At 49.1% G+C, this 19562-nt stretch overlaps 1 protein-coding gene across 25 annotated transcripts in view; it reads left to right on the top strand.

Annotated features, from left to right (window-relative positions):
* LOC122380761 (cell surface glycoprotein 1-like) overlaps positions 1-19562 on the top strand; it is an 85643-nt gene that overhangs the window by 20294 nt on the left and 45787 nt on the right. For all 25 annotated transcript variants that reach the window (XM_043364306.1, XM_043364258.1, XM_043364205.1 and 22 more), the window contains exon 2: positions 13237-13356. In XM_043364306.1, the coding sequence (XP_043220241.1) occupies positions 13237-13356 (120 nt within the window). The remainder of the gene's footprint in view (positions 1-13236; positions 13357-19562) is intronic.

The raw sequence follows: 19562 nt of genomic DNA, 5'->3' as shown, positions 1-19562 counted from the left end.
GTGTATGTCAGCATGTGAGGCTATTGTGGACAGCCGTCCATGTCTGCAGGTGAGGCTATCGCGGACAGCCGCGCACGTCTGCAGGTGAGACTATCGTCGGTATGTGAGGCTATCGCGGACAGCCGTGCATGTCTGCAGGTGAGGCTATCGCGGACAGCCGTGCACGTCTGCAGGTGAGACTATCGCGGACAGCCGTGCATGTTGGTATGTGAGGCTATCGCGGACAGCCGTGCATGTCTGCAGGTGAGGCTATCGCGGACAGCCGTGCCTTTTTGTGGGTGAGGCTATCGCGGACAGCCTGACGTGTGACAATGTGGGGCCATCGCGGACAGCCGTCCATGTCTGCAGGTGAGGCTATCGCGGACAGCCACGCACGTCTGCAGGTGAGACTATCGCGGACAGCCGTGCATGTCATGTCGGCATGTGAGGCTATCGCGGACAGCCGTGCCTTTTTGTAGGTGAGGCTATCGCGGACAGCCGTGCCTGTTTGTAGGTGGGGCTATCGCGGACAGCCGTGCATGTGTGTAGATGCAGCTATCACAAAAAGCCGTTGATGTCTGTAGGGGAGTCTAAGTGGACAGGTGAGGGGATGGGACAGGGCCACTACTGCAAACAGGCGCCGCCGGAGGGGGTGTCTGCCGACCCCTTATTATTCTCAGCCTTGGCGCCGGGTCGGAAATGCATCTTTGCGTCACAGTCTGGCGCTGCCAACTGGTGTCAGGTAGGTGCGCATTCCGTGTAGGTATACGGTCGGTGGACAGGCTCATGGCGGCAATGCAGCATAGCAGCAGGCATACGTGCATCCACAGTGTGGCACATTGCCAGCAGTGACCTGACCCCCAGTCGGTCCGCTGCAGACCGGTGAAAGGCAACACCCCCGATCAACGGCAGTCCGACCGCCGGCCACAGGCCCGTCATGGCCTTTTCAAGGGCAGCTGACGTCACGCCGGATGAGTCACCCGGCCGCCCCCGGTGCGGAGGACGGTCAAGTGTCACACGCCCGCGCCTGCGCCGCTGGCAACCACGTGACCATCAGTAGCTATTGTTGCTGCCGCCGCCCGCGGCGCTACCAGCGTTGGAAGTGCCACGTAGAGCTGACGTCACGATCACGCTATGGCTGGTCGGACCCGCCAAGATGGCGTCAGGGCGACAGGGCATTGGGCGTAGGCCATGGACATCAATACTGATGCCAGGCAAGCAAAGAGTATATAGGGCTAAAAATGCATGGCAGGCTAAGAAACGTCAATGACTGGGGCCAGGCAAGCAATGACATTGGTGGAAAGAACCATTGTAGGTACGGAAGAGGAGGTCATCCTGGTTGGCCGGGCACAAGATAAATGTACAGAAAGTCACAGGTTCATACACTGAGCGTGACTGAGCAAATCACACCAGGGTGAGCTGCTCCCCAGGCACATTGCAGGTGGTGAGACACCTGATTGCAGTCAGTGTGGGGCTCGTTATGGTCAGTAATGTGGCGCACGGCGCACGGCCTCGGCTAGGGGGGGGGGGGGGGGGCGCGATGGGGGCAAACTCTTATCATGTATGCTATATTGAATCGCCGTTAGCGATCACGTGAGTGAGTAAGGTGCAAGTGGCAATCACCACCGGCGTGTTATGGGACGCGGCGAGGAACGGGCGAGACAAAATGGCGCCCGGCGCCGGGGGGGGGGGATAATCTCCCCATGCACGCGGTGAAAGCCGTCGACAGACCTAGTTAGGTAGCAGGGAATGTCCAGTAACATACCTGCAGTTTTTGCTGGCGAGGGGCCATCGCGACCACAGTAGGATCCTAGTTTTACTCTCGCTGATGCACGTTGGTGTGGAACTCGTTCGGCGTAGGAAGACTATGGTGGTGATGTTTGCCAGCGTTGCCTTTCTTTCACGGATTTGTTTTCTTGTTGGATTTTGCTGCTCACATATCGATTCACACATACATCACTCGCACTGAAGACTGAACAGTGAACATTCAACTCGACTAATGTGCCCCGCGCCCTTGCCGACGGCTCGCCGGCGGGCACCCGACTCCGTCTCCCGGCCGGCCCGGGCGCGGCGCCGCGGCGCGGCCGTCCCGGTTACCTGACCCGGCCGGCTAAAGGTCGGTCGGACCGGCTCCGGCCGCCGCTGTCAGCCCGCGGCGGGCCCGGGGAGGGGTACTACACTACATTCTTCCATTGTCGTGGTAACATGCTTGGTGAGGGCAAACATTGGCATGATTTCTTTCCCATTAATATTAAAGTATTGCCTGATTATCTCGTCTAGTGCTGCCATCTGTCGAATGTTGTTCTCCCTAGTTGTTCTTCCTAGGGGTCGCCGCAGTCTGCCCCGCCGCAGTCTGCCCCGACACTAATGTTCCGTGATTATCGCCGGCTCTAATACGGTCCCATTACACTAGGCCATCAAACATTGCACTAGCAGCTGCCGTCCAGAAACCCCTAATCACCGACAGTCCCAAACATGACTTTTTTCAAATGATGATATCTAGTGAAATCCTAGAGTCATCTGGCTGAAACTTGCAGGGGAGCTAGAGAATTGATGAAACTACAGGTTACTAATGAGTTTATTTGCTCTTAAGTTAATAGTTTAGGTTTTATAGTGCTCCAAAGTAGTCACCAAATCGACCGTCGTCGCCGGGTAGATTTGCTGAAAATAGGGTGGATTTGGTTACGTTAGGCTTAGTCACAAATTATGGGGGGGCAAAAAGATACTTTTGCCCCCCCACGAGTTTGCCAGGGGGGCAGCTGCCCCCCTGCCCCCCGAATCCGCCACCCCTGTTTTACACCCGTGTCAACTCCCTGCCGGTCTCCACCCTCCTCCTCTCCTCCCCCCGCCCCACTCGGTGCGCCTATCCCGGCGCTCTGGTCGGATTACCTGGCTCCGGGTACCTCCCGTGTATGCCTACCTGCCGGTAGCGGCGGCACCCGTAAATGATGGATACAGGCTGCTTACCGGCGGTACCCCTGACGTGGATATCGGCAGCGAATCGCCCGCCGCTCGCAGCAGCCCGTCACATCAACTATGTATGGGAAGGATGGAAGCTCAGCCTACTCCGGCACGATTGGAGCCACGCACCGATCACGTGCAAAAGATATAATCGCTAACGCCGTTCCAAATGTTTTTATTCGCTTTGGGAGCAGGGTCAACGGCTGATATCGTTCTACTGATTGTCGATTATTGTTGAGCTTGATCATTAACAGCACAGTACATGCATTTATTAGATTACGTAGGTATTTAATTTCCATTAATATTTTATAGGCACATTGATGAGGTCAAAACCAGAACATGCTGGCATCTCTATGCATCTCATTCAAATAATAAGAAGAGAAGCGTAGTTCCTGCTTGTTCTACCCAAGACATTCTTCTCTCTGAACTCGCAGAACCAGTCACTGCTTTCTGGAGAATCAGTAGCTATTTGCTACCTTCATCTGTCATCTGCCGACTGTTTATCTGTCTGTTTACGCCCTCTGCTGGTACCTGTCACCTGCCGTATGTTGTCGGCCGTCCTCCAGCGACAGGAAGGCTCCAGGGCCTTCCCGTCGCTGGTGGCATTCCAGTGCCGCCGGCGTCCCTGTAACTTTACCAGTGAACGGCGGCCGACCTTATTCACGCCGTGTCTGGCCGGCCGCCAGTCGAGAGGCTGCCAGGGCCAGTCAGAGCGGGGACGGTGTACCCACCAGTGGAGACTGGAGACCGTGCCAGGACCAGCCAGCGGGGACGAGCTGGCAACGGCAGGACGGCGGCGCGGTCCAGGACGGCGGCGAGGTCCAGGACAGTATGGGACTCGGTTCAGGGCAGGCCGTTCCAGGAGTTCCAGGCTGGTCGCTCCAGCCACTCCTGCCGTTCCATTCCGGGCGTTACAGACGTTACAGAGTCGTCTATTCGAAATCAACAGGTCCCGTGCAGAAAAGTTATGCATGGTCGTGCCAACCTCACAGAAACGCTATAGTTTTGAGTTTAGTTTTAATGTTGGACTTTCCTCCTCGCATACCCTCCGTCATGTCCTCCCGAGTATTACCTCTCTGAGCAGAGTGAGTCCATCATCTGTGTCCATTCCAGTAACCAATCCGACTCTTCACCGAGATCGGATCAGTCTATCGATTCAGTATCAGCCGTCAGGCAGCATCCAGTCTATCCACCGTCAGAGAGACTTCACAAATAACCCGCTTACAACCGAACCAGTATACTGTAAGTTAACCCTGGAACGCAGCACAGACTGTTCGACCAAGGATGCTGCTATAAGTATCTGTGAAAAACCTGTTCATGTAGGGCTGCAAGGCCCAAGGAATTTTCAAGGAATATCCCAAGAATCAAGGTATTTCTAGTTGGCTCATTAAGCTTGAGTAGCCTTCTCCCCTCTGTCGCATATCGATGGACGAGCAATCATAGATGTGATTTGACATTGGCTTAGGTCTGGAACAAATGAGCCTTGCTCCTAGTCCACTGGGAGTGAGAAACTACCCCAGACACTACACATTGTGCTATACCACAGACAATCGTAATACATTTGCCGGAGCCAAATTGCAATATATCCGCCTGATTACCCCATTGTGGTGGGCTTTAGTGCCCAGTTACCGATCACTCGCCAAGGCCGAACAAATGTCGGCCGGTCGAACTGAATCAATCGCCGTTCGCACAGAACAGTCTACCAGAGGTAATCGTATAGCGTTCTGCAGCGCTGTCGACGTGGGCCCGATGTATTCGGCTCTGTTTCACCGCAGCTTGCTGCTGACTGAACATCACGACTTCCTATCCAGCAGCACACTCACCTCTTCGTCATGTTGATCATTAGTCAGCCTATACCCTTGTGCATTGTATAATAATACGAAAGTGCGCCTATCTGATGTCGCAGGTAGATCAAACTCAAATGCGCATCTCCTGCGGCCAGACCTTTTCACCAAGCTGTCCTGAATATGTCACCCGGCCGTCCGGCGGATCCATCCACTTCAGTCGGTCGATGTTTTGAGTCAATTGTCGCCGGTATTGCACCTGTACACCTGTGCTGGGCCGTATTGAGCGGCAATATCGCGCGGTCGCCGCACAGGTGAACAGGCTGAGCCGCCGCCCAGTTCAGCTCGCCAGCCGGCAATGACCAGAGAGATATTACACAATGCCCAGGACAGGGCTGCATGGAGAGGGAGGGAGGCAGAGAGAGAGAGAGAGAGAGAGAGAGAGAGAGAGAGAGAGAGAGAGAGAGGGAGAGAGAGAGAGGGAGGGAGGGAGAGAGAGAGAGAGAGAGAGAGAGAGAGAGAGGAGAGATGGAGGTACAGACAGACAGAGACAGAGACAGAGAGCAAAGAAATGGGAGGGGGAAGGCATTTCAGGTCTGATGCAACTTAGTTTCACGCAGATATTGTACTGCTTGCGATGTCTGTGGCCCATTTCACCGTGACAGTACAAGTCCAAAGAGACCGGATGGTATTGTCCTCCTATCGCGGTCTCTCTGTGCGGTTCGATCGCACGGCTACCTGTCCGCGAGCCGCTCTCACTTTGTGAAGGAAGCCGGCGGGGCGCCTATAGACTGCATTGTGTCGGCATGCGCCACTATGCCGCCGGGGCCGACTTATTTCGACCAGCGCCAGCCCGGGCCGGATCACTCCAGAGCTGCGGAGCCAGTCTGGAGCCACGGACGGTGCCAGGCCGGGCCGAGGCCGCGGCAGCTTTGTGTTGGTTGGCTCGACGGCGGGACGGGGCCTTGATCGCTCCAAATTTCACCCCAGCCTCGCGGTGTTACCTGATAGCGGAAGATAGCTCATATTTGCGAGTATCATCATGTTGCATATGTACAACAAAGGGCTCAAAACAGACGTTGCCAATGCCAATGACGATAAGTATGCCTCTATGAGGTCAACTGGCTCTGTAGTCATCAGTAGCTCAGCAATAATAGGCGGGTATGTAATATCATTCTCCATTGTGATACTGGAAGAAGAAGTAGTTAGTTTATTCAAAACCCAGTCTCTATGTTCTGAAAAGGCGCGCACCTGTCAGCTACAAAGGCCATCACACGGCCACGAATCAGCGCAATCGATGACGTGTGGAACACACAAAAAATATTAACACCGTTAGCGGTGTAATTGCACAGTACATATCTGAGCACTTGAGGAAAGTTAATTTAGTCCCTTCACCGCTCAGATATGTACTGTGCAATTACACCGCTAACGGTGTTAATATTTTTTTGTGTGAACAGTACACAGTACAGTCTGTCTTAAAAGTAACGGTGGATCCATCAAGCCTGACCGAGGAAGGACTGCTAAATTTGAGTCACAGAAGCAATGGACATCCTCGTCCATTCCCCAGGTTGCAATTGGTTCGGTGACTTTCAAATTATAGCACGCCCTTCCTCGGTCAGGCTCGATGGATCCACCGTCACTTTGCGCGGTACTTTTAAGACAGACCATGTACAGCAGCATATGACGTCACAAGAGGCTCCCCATACTCCTGCCCAGGGGGGTGTAGAGGGGGACAGGTAAACGTGGGAGCAAACGGCCTTTATGGAAAATAGGCCAACGGCAAACTGCCTCCTCCATGCAATGCAAAATAATTTATTTTCATAAACTTATTGGGCTAATTCTGGTAGCCAAATGGCTCATTACCTAGTTACATAGCATACCTATATTTCATTTGTGTGGGCTTGACATCTCTTCAGAAAACTTCATACACCTGCATTCCACTCCAGGCTTTATACTCGCTAAAGAGGACTACTCACGCGAGCCAAGTCGATCAATATCCAATGGATCACTTGCAATCATCAGCTGCTGACCAGCACAGTTAGGACGGCCGCGCTGCGATAGCTAAGGACAGCCACTGAGGTAGCGACATAGGTATGACAGCCACTGATGTAGCGACATATGACAGCCACTGATGTAGCGACATATGACAGCCACTGAAGTACCGACTACCGACAGTCTATGACAGTCACTGAGGTAGCGACAGTCTATGGCAGACACTGAGGTAGCGACAGTCTATGACAGCCACTGAGGTAGCGACAGTCTATGACAGACACTGGGGTAGCGACAGTCTATAATAACCACTGAGGTAGCGGCAGTCTATGACAGCCACTGACTTAGCGACACTGAAGTACCGACAGTCTGTGACAGCCACTGCCGTTACCGACAGTCTAACAGCCACTGAGGTAGCGACAGTCTATGACAGTCGCTTTAAGGTAACGGCAGTCTATGACAGTCACTGGCGTACCCCAAGAGATGCCAGCCACCGCCAATGTGTGTACGATTATGCCATCTGTGTTGAAAACATCGGTCAGTTTTCTTCCCCGTCCTCGGCGTACAAGTATCTACTCCTACCTAACGTATAGGTATCGGGACTATCGTTCCAAGATTGCATTTGAATCCTCATAATTGACGTATTTGACGTCAGTATGCCCACTTCGCTTTCTACTTGCTTTGGACACTTTTTATTGGGCCGTTTTTTGTAGCAATGGTTACACAATTCGCTCGATTGTCAGTCATACCATTCCTGCATCTGTGTGCAGTTCTTGGTGACGAAGGCAGGCAGCAGACGTGATTAGTTGCATTAGCTTCTGGCCCCGCTGCTATGCTTTCTCAGAAGTCATCCTTTCAAACTTGCTCGCTGTCTGATGGACCCACTGCAGTACATTTATTTTAATCTACTATATATCAACAGTGATTTCTCGCCAATTACTATTACTCTCGTCCGCTTAGTTTGCGAAGCCATAAAACACTGGTCCACATAGATAGATATTTCCAGAACTCTTCAACTCTACAGCTTTTGAGCGCCGGGGAGCGCCATCGATTTCAAGAACGAATGGTCGCCGCTCTATATTTTTAGCTTCCAACCTTCTGTTCGCATTTAACAAGCCGATAAAATGTCGTTTTGTAGAGCAGCTGATGCGGTTTACAGCTCTGGGGAAGTAGTTTGCCATGGCGACCGAGCTGTGATCGTGTGCGATGAGTCGGGAAGGGGGAGGGGGTGAACGGGGAGCCGTGGGTTCTGTCCCCGGTCTGAAAATGAAGCTCACGTATAGGGGAAGCCGGGGGAAGCCCGGCATAGTAAGCTCTTTTTCATTTTTATTACATACCATACATGCTGTATAAAATGTTGATATCCTGCTAGCTACCTAAGTTCATTGGCCGTGTTTTCCCAAAAATTCGGTTTTGTGGAATAAGTATAAGGTTGAGAAAATCGAGTTTTGAAAAAGTGTTGATTTTTCTGGGGTAAGCCCGGCATAGGGGTAACGCCGGCCACCTCCCCAGCGCTTTACAACAAGTTGATGAAACCATTATGTGTTTTCCAAATATTAACGGAAAGTGAAATATTAAGGTACTGATTAGCTCTGGATATCTTAGAGTTTATGTCACTACTGGCATTTTAGCTAGCGTCTACTACATATACAATACAGGTCGATGAAAATCGTGATGCGAAATTGACAAAAAAATGTGTATTTTAAAATTCCTTAAAATTTATTTTTCTTTTTACCTTAATGCATCATATTGCATGTCATTCGACTCGGCTGATGAAGAAGAACACAACGAGTCCATTTTTGAAGCTCTAGCTTCATTGTCTGTCGCGTTATCTGCAAAAACGTAGTTTGACCCTAGTTGACCTTAAGTGACATGACTGGCTTTGTCTATGATAACATGTTTATTTTCGAAATTTATCTTTGATCTAGGTGTACACCAAACCTGCTCAGTACCTATTATCTCATGGAAAACAGTGGTTTAGTGGCATTGCTCTCGGTTGGGGGTAAGCTTGGCCACTCGCCCGGGGTTACCCCAATGTGCTAATTTTTATTTTAGAACAGCGATATTCGAAAGAATGTCATACTTAAGCCAGCCTGCCTCGTCACCCCTCACTACAAACACTTAAACTGTCCTTACATAACATTCGTATAAATATTAGTACTGTATGGTATAACATTAACAGTGCAAGATATCTCACTTTTTAGCTAAAAACCATTAAAATATCATTTTTGCGCTATAACTTTAACAATATGCAATTATTGTCAGCCTTAACTTTTTTGCTGTCGTTACCTTAGCTGCCACGCTGAAAGGACAAACAGTTGAGCATTTTATTGTGAATAATTTAGCCGGAAACGGGGTGGCCGGGCTTCCCCCGCGCCCGGGCTTCCCCCGGCTTCCCCTATTTAGGTCATTTGAACAAGTGGTCATATGTTTTTTATAGTAATGAACGGCACAAAGTTGACCTTATTCAGTAAACATAACTTTATTGCAAAGAAAATGTATCCAAGCGTTATTTTTTAACCTATGTCAAAGTTACAAAATTATATTCGTTTATTGTATCCGTTTAGAGTAATTTCGTGTCAAAGATATGATATGGTTTGAACGTTTGAGCCTGCATTTTGGATGCTGTTTTGTTTTGGATTAAATTCACATTCACGTGGTTAATAAGCTTGGCATCCGTTCAAATGTTGCACATGCATGATGCAGATGTGGATTGGGATCAAGCGGCAGCCACTGTAGTATTCCTTCCAGCTTCTGTCCATCGTCCGATCGATTTGAGCTCCGGGGACTGAGGAGTTGGGTGGAGGGGGAGGTATCACATGCGCCGGTGATCAGGGGGTTGCGTCGTCGCGTGACCCGGTGTAATACCAGCCGACCTGACCAGGCCGCCCTCCCGCCGCTATCGACTCCATCTCTCGGAACCAGCTGCCGCCGCCGGACCGGCGCGCAGGTCGGCCGAGGTCGCCAAAGGTCGCCGCTGTTGTGCTGCCGGCGCCCATCTAAACCTCCTGCGCAGTGCCGACAGGGCGCTGATGTAGAGGAGCGTCTGATCAGTCCGGCGGCACGGAGCGAGCACAGATCAGGGACTGAATTACACGCTGCTCGCTGCTGAGCCGGGCCGATCGTAAACTGCATGCCGCTCGATGGAAAACCAAATTACTGATGTCAGCCAAATTCGGGAAGGATGATAAATCATGCCGGGAAACTTTGGCGGCATGAATAGCGGATGCATGCGGATATGGTTCTCCGTGCTGAAGTCGAAGCATAATAGGGGAGGGTGGGGCAAAGCGGCCACCCTAACGCTTCTCACGATGTCAACGCTTGATTTTTAAACTTAGAAAGATTCTTTATATACCAATGTGATCCCTATTAAGTTGCCTTTTATTTCAACTGCGTTTTATTTCCAAAGGCGTTCACATATGAAAGATATTGACAAAACTTTAAACCTATGCATATTGGCCACTTTGCCCCATACCCTGGGGCAAAGCGGCCACCGGCGTCTTCTCAAGTCCCGATATGAGAAACAAAATAGTTGCCTCGTGTACGACTAGGGTATTTGATGGTGACAAGGTTAAGCGAGGATGAATTTTTACTTTATCATCTTCCACCTGTAGGTAAACAAAGAAAGGATTTTCATGAAAATAAACATTTAATTGCATTATTTGGTAACTCATGCAACTGAAAAGTGGCCAAGACGAATGCATGACGACACATTTGAATATAAATAATGTTTTTTATCCAAATGGAAGCAACTTATGGCCAATTGGGGGGTGGCCACTTTGCCCCGGCCACTTTGCCCCGCGCATACCGTCCGAGACAAAAATATTCCAGCTTAGCTATTAGTCGGGTAACAAACATTAAAATTGGTAGAATACATGTACGATAACCATGCAACGCATGGACAAGAACGCTTATAAAAATTCCAAACGGTTATGGAATAACATAACATTTAAAAATTGTAAACATAGTTGGTAACCTGGCAAGAAATGCTTTTCCGTGTTTCACAGAACAATGGTGATGGGCCTGAAACCCCGGTCTGGCTCATTCGAACAACCGTGAAGAGAAGTATAATTGGAAACCATAAATTGGAACTGACGCCAGCTATGAAGGGCTAAAACGATGGGTGGCCGCTTTGCCCCGGGTGGCCGCTTTGCCCCACTCTCCCCTACATATGTAGCCTCTAGTATGAAAGTTGAAGGTTCATGCATGAGTCAACTTTATTACCAAGCTGTTAACTAGTTTGGTGCATATCTGTAACACCTGACGTGGGCAGATTTATACACCTAGTTATAAGCGCTTACATTGGTGTCATACCGCTTCTTCATGAAACATGAACTACGTTATGTTGGAAAGGCACTAGATAATAGGTAATGCATTGTCATTCTAAGAGGTTTCTACTATGTCAAAAATATATGCCTTTCATTAAAAAAGTGGTTATACATATGGGAATAACCATGCTGCATACCTTATATGTATATATGCAAATTAACTCTCAAATGACGAGACACAAAAGTGACATAGAACCAACATAGAACATGCTCAAAAGTAAAACTTTATGTAGACATGCTTTATCTTAACCCGTGCCCCACTGGGGAGGGGGCTATTCACAGCCCCCTCCCGTTTTTCTGCAATAACTTCCAAACCACTTGACGTATCGACGCCAACCTTTCAGTACCTTCGGCTGCATCAATTTGACACCTTATGTCAAAATTTGAACTTCGTAGCTACCATAGGTCGGCCGGAAACGACGTCAGAGTGACGTAATGCTCGGCCGATTTCGACGTAAAACATTGAACCACGGCAACCGCTCCCAAGAGCTCAGTTTTTAAGCTAAATCCAATTTATTTGCATGAAAGGACTCATAATTGACTGCGCTATCAAACTTCTATCACGGATTTTCAAATTTTTGAAAATTTAGAAAATTGTATATAATAATATTCAAAATTTATATTTTTTCATTTTTTTTTCAAAAAGTTTTTGACTTTTCGAAAAAAAACGGAATATGTGTGACAGAACGCATGCTTATGACTAACTCTAGCAAGTTTTAGCTAAATATCTTCAAAAATGGGAAAGTTATATGCATTATTGCAAAAAATCACAATTATTAATTTTTCAAATCAATTTTTCAGTACGTATTTGACATCGTACATCAATATAAATAGCACCATCGTGTTCCTGAGCTCAAACTGCATCCAATAGACACCTTTTTTGTTGAAAAATTTTAACTTCAAAATTTGACCTTTTTGACTTGAAAGTGACCTGACCTAAGCTAAATTCGACTCAAAATGACCTCGAATGACACAGACGACATCAAATTCGAAATCTATGGCCTAAATGGACTATAGAACATGTGTCACATGACCGACGCATGATATAATATTTCCGTGACCTGTGATGACCTGACCCTGGCCTGAAAATCAAAGTTCAAGTTTGGTACCCTCAAGGTATCTAGAGCATCTGTTAACGAGTGTGTAAACCAAAAATGAGCCTGATCTGACTTGTAAGACGGCGGCCAGAGCCCAAAATGTGAACAAGCCAAAATGCTAATAATTTTTATTTTGACCTGACCTGTGACGTCATCGGTGACCTCGAGGTCAATGAAATTAGATATTTTCGACAGTTTTTCCTGGGCTATCAGACGCCGTTTGAATTTTGACGATCGGTCCAATAGTTTCGGAGTTAGGAGAGGGGGGGGGCTATGGAGAGCCCCCCCCCCCCCCAGTAGGGCGTGTTATACGCAGACCCCAGTGGGGCGCGGGTTAAGCTTTTACCTCTACGTAGACGAAGAATCCGTCAGATCCAGTGGTCTGCTGTCTTTAAATGCTATGGTCAGTTACAGGGATTATTTGCGTTTGATTACGTAAACTCATAACATAACTGAGTATGAAAATTATGGAATGCAGCTACTGCAGATTGTTAACACAATGACGCCTTTGCTGCAGAACATCACTCTATGGACAATGATTTTGAGAAAGAAGAGGGTGAATTCCCATTTTCCGAGAGTTTGGGCCTAAATCGCATTGGAAATCAGCCGTTGACAAGTGATTGCCGAAATCTAGTATGCATCAGTTCTCGTTGTGGGAAATTGAATTCCGTCGATTTACAGGCCCCACTACAGGCCCGTTTACAGCAGCATGACATAAACGCTGTTTGCCTCCATTAAAGCAAGTTTCATTAGTCAAGCTGAAGTGGAGTGGGACGGCAGATGCAGCTCGTGAGCTAGAGTTCCCCGCCCGTGTGTTAGCGTACCCTTCTGACAGCTGAATGGTGCCTGTCATACTGTGCCCCCGTGGCCATGTGGCAGTTGATTAGTCTCCCTCCTGACTGCAGAGCCGCTATCAGTGCCTCGTCACGCGGCAACGGATATAGTCTCCCTGCAGACTACAGAGCCGCTAGCCGTGCCTCCCCCGTTTATAGCGCTAGTCCCCCTGACTGCAGCCTGGCGTCTCCCCAGCCGACCGCTCTGTGTGCTCCCGCCCCGTAGCGTCCCGTAGCTGACCGGGCGGCCGCCTCTGCTCCCCAGGGTCGCAGCTACACCTACACGGTGCCGACCAGGTCCTACAGCTACACGGTGCCCGACAGGTCCTACACGCTGCCCACGCGCACCAGCTACTACAGCTATGGCAACAGCATGGTGCCCCTGGTAAGACCCGCCGCCCGACCCGTCCCCTCACCCCGCCCCACGCGGCGGCAGTAAATAATGTCACTCTGCGGTCCGCTCACGTCACCTGGGGTAGTGACGTCACAGGAGGCCGATGACGCTCGGGCTTATCTCTCTCTCTCTCTCTCTCTCTCTCTCTCTCTCTCTCTCTCTCTCTCTCTCTCTCTCTCTCTCTCTCTCTCTCTCTCTCTCTCTCTCTCTCTCTCTCTCTCTCTCCGTCCCATGGCCGGCGGCCAGTTTCCGCCGTGGCTGCCAGGCCGGGGGAGGGACACTCTCCCCGGCTGGAGAAAGGTCCTAGCTGACGGGAACAGGATGACCGTGAATCCGTCCAGATCAGGGCGAACTGCGGATAGATACTCGACGGATTGGACTGAATCTGTCATGAAGTACATTAATAACTCTTTCGCTTCAGAATAATCTTGGAATATTGTCTACATTTTGCTTCTACTTGTGAGGCTTGATGATAGCTTCATGGATCACAGAACGGAATCTTTTAACCCTCGCCGGCACAGGCCATTTTGAGTCCTTCGACGGCACAAGGTTGGTACGAACCCCCCCCCCCCCTCGCGTTTGGCCCCTGGTGGAGCTAGAGCTTTGCGGAAAAAAAAACGAGCGTGCTGCCCGTCACGAGAGGAAGCCAATGATACCCAATTTTAAGGTCCTAGGTCATCGGTTGATCTTCCAGGTCAGGTAAATGACCCTCAATGACCCTAAAATCGGGAATATCGAGACCTGTTAGAAAGTCGTAAAGCGTGGCTGCTAAGGGGTTTTCCGGGGTGCTGATCACGAATATCGTGTTAGTTTTGATCACAGATGAAGTCGTTCAGCGTTTAGACCGGATCGGGTCAGGTCAGGTCAGGTCAGGTCAACCGGTAGGGGTCGTGACGGGTATTCGTAGTACTTGTCATCCGCCTCTGACAGCTTCGTAACATGTTACGAAGGCATCAAAACTACTTCGTAAATGTTCAAATGGTTGCTAAATTCGAATTCAGCTCCAAAAACTAGCCTAGAAACATGTAAAACTCGAAAAAGTGAACCGAGGTCACCAAAGCACAGTGGCCCTTTTTCAGAATTAGCACGCATTAATTCCCACATTACCTGCAAGTGGTGCAAGACATCACCACGGGATCAAGGACGTATTCCCTGCCAATGCAAAGAGAAGAAAAGAAACGAACTGCCCAAGGAGATTCGGCCCAACAGCGACAGGCCGCTCGGCCCAAGATTTGGCGCACGTTCGCACGGCTCGCCCGCCGGCCCAGGCCGCTCCGAACGCAAGTGTGGCGAGCCCGCCAGTCTACCGCGCTGCACTGACCGCCAAGACGCCCCAGGGCGTTACGTGACCGCATCTACAACTGTTGCCAGCCACCGTTATTAAGTCGGCCCCGGCCGGGCAGCAACTAAGGTTAGCGCGACGCGAACAATACAAACACATAGGCGCTTTTGACGTTAGATCTTAAGCCGACCACGGGACTTGTGCGGCTTGGACATCAAACGCGACAAGAAATCGGACAGTTTTTCTTGAGCACAGCGTTACGCCTACATGACATTTCAATAAGCACATCTTATGGCAAAAGTCAAGCCACATTTAGGTGCCCACCAGGTGACACCAGCTTCGAGCCAGGTCAATGAGCTTAGTCGTATCGAACAGGAGCCTCAGCCGCTCGCGGACTGAACTGGCTCACGTTATCCACCGTAGAAGCAAAATGGCGCAAAATGGCGCGATGCCCTTTGGTGGTCATGGTCAGAAGAGATCGGCGATTCGAACGATGTATAATACGATATGTTCCAGAGTGTGCTACTTAACATAAAGCTTCATATGTATGCCGCCATCTCCAGTTAATAATTGTCCTGTTATTGTGTCCACAATATTCGGCAAAAGTGGTCTATTTAAGTTTATACAATGAAAATTGTGGTTTCTAGGGCTTCTACGTAAACTCAGCTTCACAGCCATGCCACTAATTTTTAATATTTTCTCACCGAAAGCCTTACAAATTGATGTTCATCTCACCCTACTTTTTAGGGTCCGCCGGTGGTGTCCGCGCGCCTCTCGACAAACTTCGATTTTGCGGTCAGTTTTACCAAAGATAATTATTTTTTAGGAGGTAAAAATGGCACCATCGGATAGTTTGGAATGTTTTGCACACGATTAGACTGCTTTTTACTCAAAAGAAGAGAAAAAATATTTTGAATTTATGCGTGCTAATTCTGAAAAAGGGCCACTGTGCAAAGGTCAATGACCCGACCTGACCTTCAGGTGACCTTGACATCCACTCTAATGCATGGGAGCAACATTAAATCACATGTTTGAACGTTTGAAACCACGAAAAGCTTGCAAACGCGCGGCTAATGCGAGCCGACATACGCCGAATCGCGATTTCGGACAAACATGGTCACGGAAAAGAGGTCACAGGTCAAAGGTCATTGGGTTCAGGGTCATGAAATTCTCAAAGTAGGTGTAAAATTGATCAATGCGAGGGTACGTAAGGTTTCGTCGCGATCGACCGCTTTATTCGCGAGTTATTCGCGAAAAACCTTAGGGGGGTGCATCAACCCCCCTGTGCCGGCGAGGGTTAAATTAATCGCTTGTTCTATGTGGTCTTAGACCTTAATTTTCTATTTAAAAGGCCTATAAACGAACGCAGAATGGCATGTCACTTTTAACTTTCTCATGCTCTATGTTATTTGTTCTGCTCGTTATATTGCTAGTTTCTTCATCTATGATCCAGCAGTTAATGCAAAATGTCAACGTTAATCTTTTGTTCTCAGCAGTGTTGTTATGTGATGTATGTACCCTTTCCCTCGCTTTTCCTATTTCCTTAATTGGTTGTTTTGACGCTTTGCTCCCGGTGATGTAGTGCAAACGTTTTGTCTAGACATTTTTACTAATCACTAACACACTAGCGCTCTCCATCGTTGTTGAGCTATGCCTAAAAAGACGCAGTCGTAGAGTGGTGAAAAAGTTTGTCTGCTTTTTAAAGCTGCTCACTTTGCAGCTCGATTAGGGGCACCTTCAAAGAAAAACTTTATTGCATACCAATGCTTGAATCGAATTATAAATAGCAAGCCTGCAAGCCATCTGCTGATGCAACTGCAACACCCTTAGTTTTTTTTTCTCTCTACATCAGACGAAATTGAGGAGAAATGACGAAAGGCAAAAGATGAACAGATATAGTGCCATTATGTTTCGGATATTTTTGTGAACGATTTGGGAAGTCGAGAACGTAGAATAACCTCATACCTTTGGGAGACAAGCTTTGTCGCTAGAAAAGTTCGATACACAAAAAACTGCTCGAAACGGAAACTGCCGGCATCAGTTTGCCGATTATTTTATATATAAACAACTGCATTTAGGAGAGATATTTAAAAACTTGAGATTTTGAACCAATATAATACCCAGACAAGTAAAAGTTGTTGAGTAAAGCTAAAAGATAATTTAAGCTGGCCTGTTTCAGGCTTATGGTCTACTGTAGCACGCACACACACGCACAACTTTAGTGGCTATCGTATCTTCATTAGCTTATTGCCTGGCACACTGGTTCAGATGAGGACTATAACTTAGAAATGGAACCTACTCGGTGCAGAACTTACATCGAATAGCAGTTACCAATTTATTTTTTCTTCGATTAGATAAGTTGTTTGTATTGAGTTAGGTAAAAATGTTATTTTTACCTTTCTATCTTAGTAGCTTTTTACGTTCTATGGAGTACAAAGTATTTTAAGTTGACTTGTTCAAATTTTAGTCCCCTAATGCTATTCATTCTCCCTTTATTTTGGGCAGCAATGAAAATTGACCATTCGCTTCTTCATACTCACCCGATTCCTCTTCTCCGGTTCACGCGAGGCGGGCTCGGCGGACTGACCTTGACCCGGTGACCGGTCACGCCCCTGGCGGCGCCGGCGACCAATCAGCGCGCTGAATCGCCCCATTCTGCCTCCCACAGGGGGCCAGCGAGCGGACATACGAAAGGATGCAGCGCGTGTTTAAGATCCGCGCCCCGCGGCCCCGCAACCCCTACTACCGCTACATCTGATCCTACCGACTTTTTTCCTCCCTCAGCTGGCTCGGTTCGCCGCTTCGCTTCGCTGAGAACGCACGCCATTCACTCTCATTCGCTTCGTAGATAGCGCTGTTGATAGCAACACTAATGCTTTTTTTACAGCGTTTATGGCAGCAAACGAAAAAGCAAAGAAAAGACGGAGGTAACTAGCCTGTCAAGCATATGACGAAGGGAAAATATAAGCAAATAACATTTTGTTTCTTCAATGTAAGACGATTTCCGAATGATTGACACATTTGTGCGATTTCTTGCGATTTGAACACAAATAACATCAACATACTTTGAGAATAAGCAGCATTTTTATGAAACTACTTATACCACACCATTTATCCTAACTTCTCCCTTCTTTCTAGAGATTTGATCACCCACTGGCCTTATGAGCGAATAACAGCCCAGCCATATCGGCTATTTTCCTTTTCTGGTTCCCGATTCCGGCCCTCCGGACCGTCCCTCACCGTCGGTCTCGACCTTCCCCCACTCAGCACCCCGCGGCCACCCGGCCCGCCCCCTGGGCACCTCTCTGAGCCGGTGTTTTCTGCGTCCACAGGGCGGAGAGTGGGTAGTGCGCGCTGTGCAGCGCAGCTTCTCGCCGCGCGCACCGCGCACCGTGCGCCGCTACTTCCGTTACATCTAGTCACCTCCGCCTCTCCCCCTCCTCCCTTCAGCACCCCGCGGCCCCTCCTCAGTCCTCGCTTCGACCGCGGCACCGCACCGCGGCCCCTCCTCAGTCCTCGCTTCGACCGCGGCACCGCACCGCGGCCCCTCCTCAGTCCTCGCTTCGACCGCGGCACCGCACCTGACGAATGCTCGCTTTGTAGCTACGTGGTGCACTCCAGAAGTTTTGAGACTTTTTCAGTAGAGACAGTTGTCTGTTTCAGAGAAGCATGAAACTTGTATGACTCTCGAAATGGAACCTCCCGAGTCCAATGCACCTGCTTTAGCGCTCCTGTCACAGCCTGAAGCCCTGCTGATAGGCCTTCAAAGTGAAGGTGCCCAGGGCCTCTGTCACAGCCTCACTCATCTCCTCCACATCCTCCGAAAGACGGCCCCTGAGCTTCCCTGTCAGTCTGTGGAACATCCAGAAGCCACGGGGGCCAGATCAGGACAGTGGGAATGGTTACGGACGGTTTTGACGCACATCTGTGTCAGATAGTTCGTCTCCATGGTGGACTTGTGGGTGTGTGCGCCGTCCTGGTGCAGGAGCCCCTGGCCACAGTTGAAGAGTTCCGACCTCTTGCGGCGAAATCTCTTTCTCAACTCCCTCAGAACCTTCACGAATCATTCCTTGTTGACCATCTGGCCGTGTAGGGGACCCAGGTTATGAATTTTTTGCCTTTTTGTTCTAAGTAAGGGACTAATTTGAGCTTCCCAGTGGACCTGCGCTGTCTGTCTTTATTGGGTCGGAAGGAATCAGTACATGTTTTCATTAAGGACCTTCTGTCTCTTGGTCTCATGATGGTAAAAATACATCCAGCTTTCGTCTCAAGTCACTTGAGAGTCCATTTGCTATGTTTCTCGGGCATTTTTGCCAAGTTAATCCCAAAATTTTATTGCACAGCGACCCTCCAAGTTGTCTTCACATGAACAACCTGACAGTGCTCTACACTGGTCACTGTGACAAGCCGCGTGCGACTTGTCATGTTCAGGGTGACACCGTTGCCGTCTTTTGCAACGCAGAAAAACAAAATTACGCAAGTACGTTTATAACAACTGTGGTAAGGACTTGTGAGAGCAACAAGTATTTAGCACTATTCATATGGATTTTACGAGGCCAGTCTCAAAACTTCTGGAGTGGACGACGTAGTAGCCTGGTGTTTGCCAGGGCTTAGGAGCTTTGCGCCGGCGTTCTGCGTTTTTCGTGCAGAGATGGAGCCAGTTTTTCGTGGTGGCCGGTTTGTGCCAACACGAGTTACTTATCTTCAAAACCATTTAATACACTCGCAAGGAGAGCGCTGGGGAACAGGTGCTCAACTATGATAGCCCAGGAGATCTTCGAGGGATTGTATTGTTGCAGTTCAATGCTTTCCGATTTAAGATAAGACCTTTCAATCTACGACTCGTATCATTTGCTATCAGGCAATGACTATTGAATAGGAAACACCTGCCTACGATGCTTATAATTGACGTAAT

Source organism: Amphibalanus amphitrite, unplaced genomic scaffold, assembly GCF_019059575.1.
Source record: "Amphibalanus amphitrite isolate SeventyFive unplaced genomic scaffold, NRLGWU_Aamphi_draft 000010F_arrow, whole genome shotgun sequence".
In the NCBI taxonomy this organism is placed as follows: Eukaryota; Metazoa; Arthropoda; class Thecostraca; order Balanomorpha; family Balanidae; genus Amphibalanus; species Amphibalanus amphitrite.
This window is presented reverse-complemented; position numbering and strand designations above follow the sequence as displayed.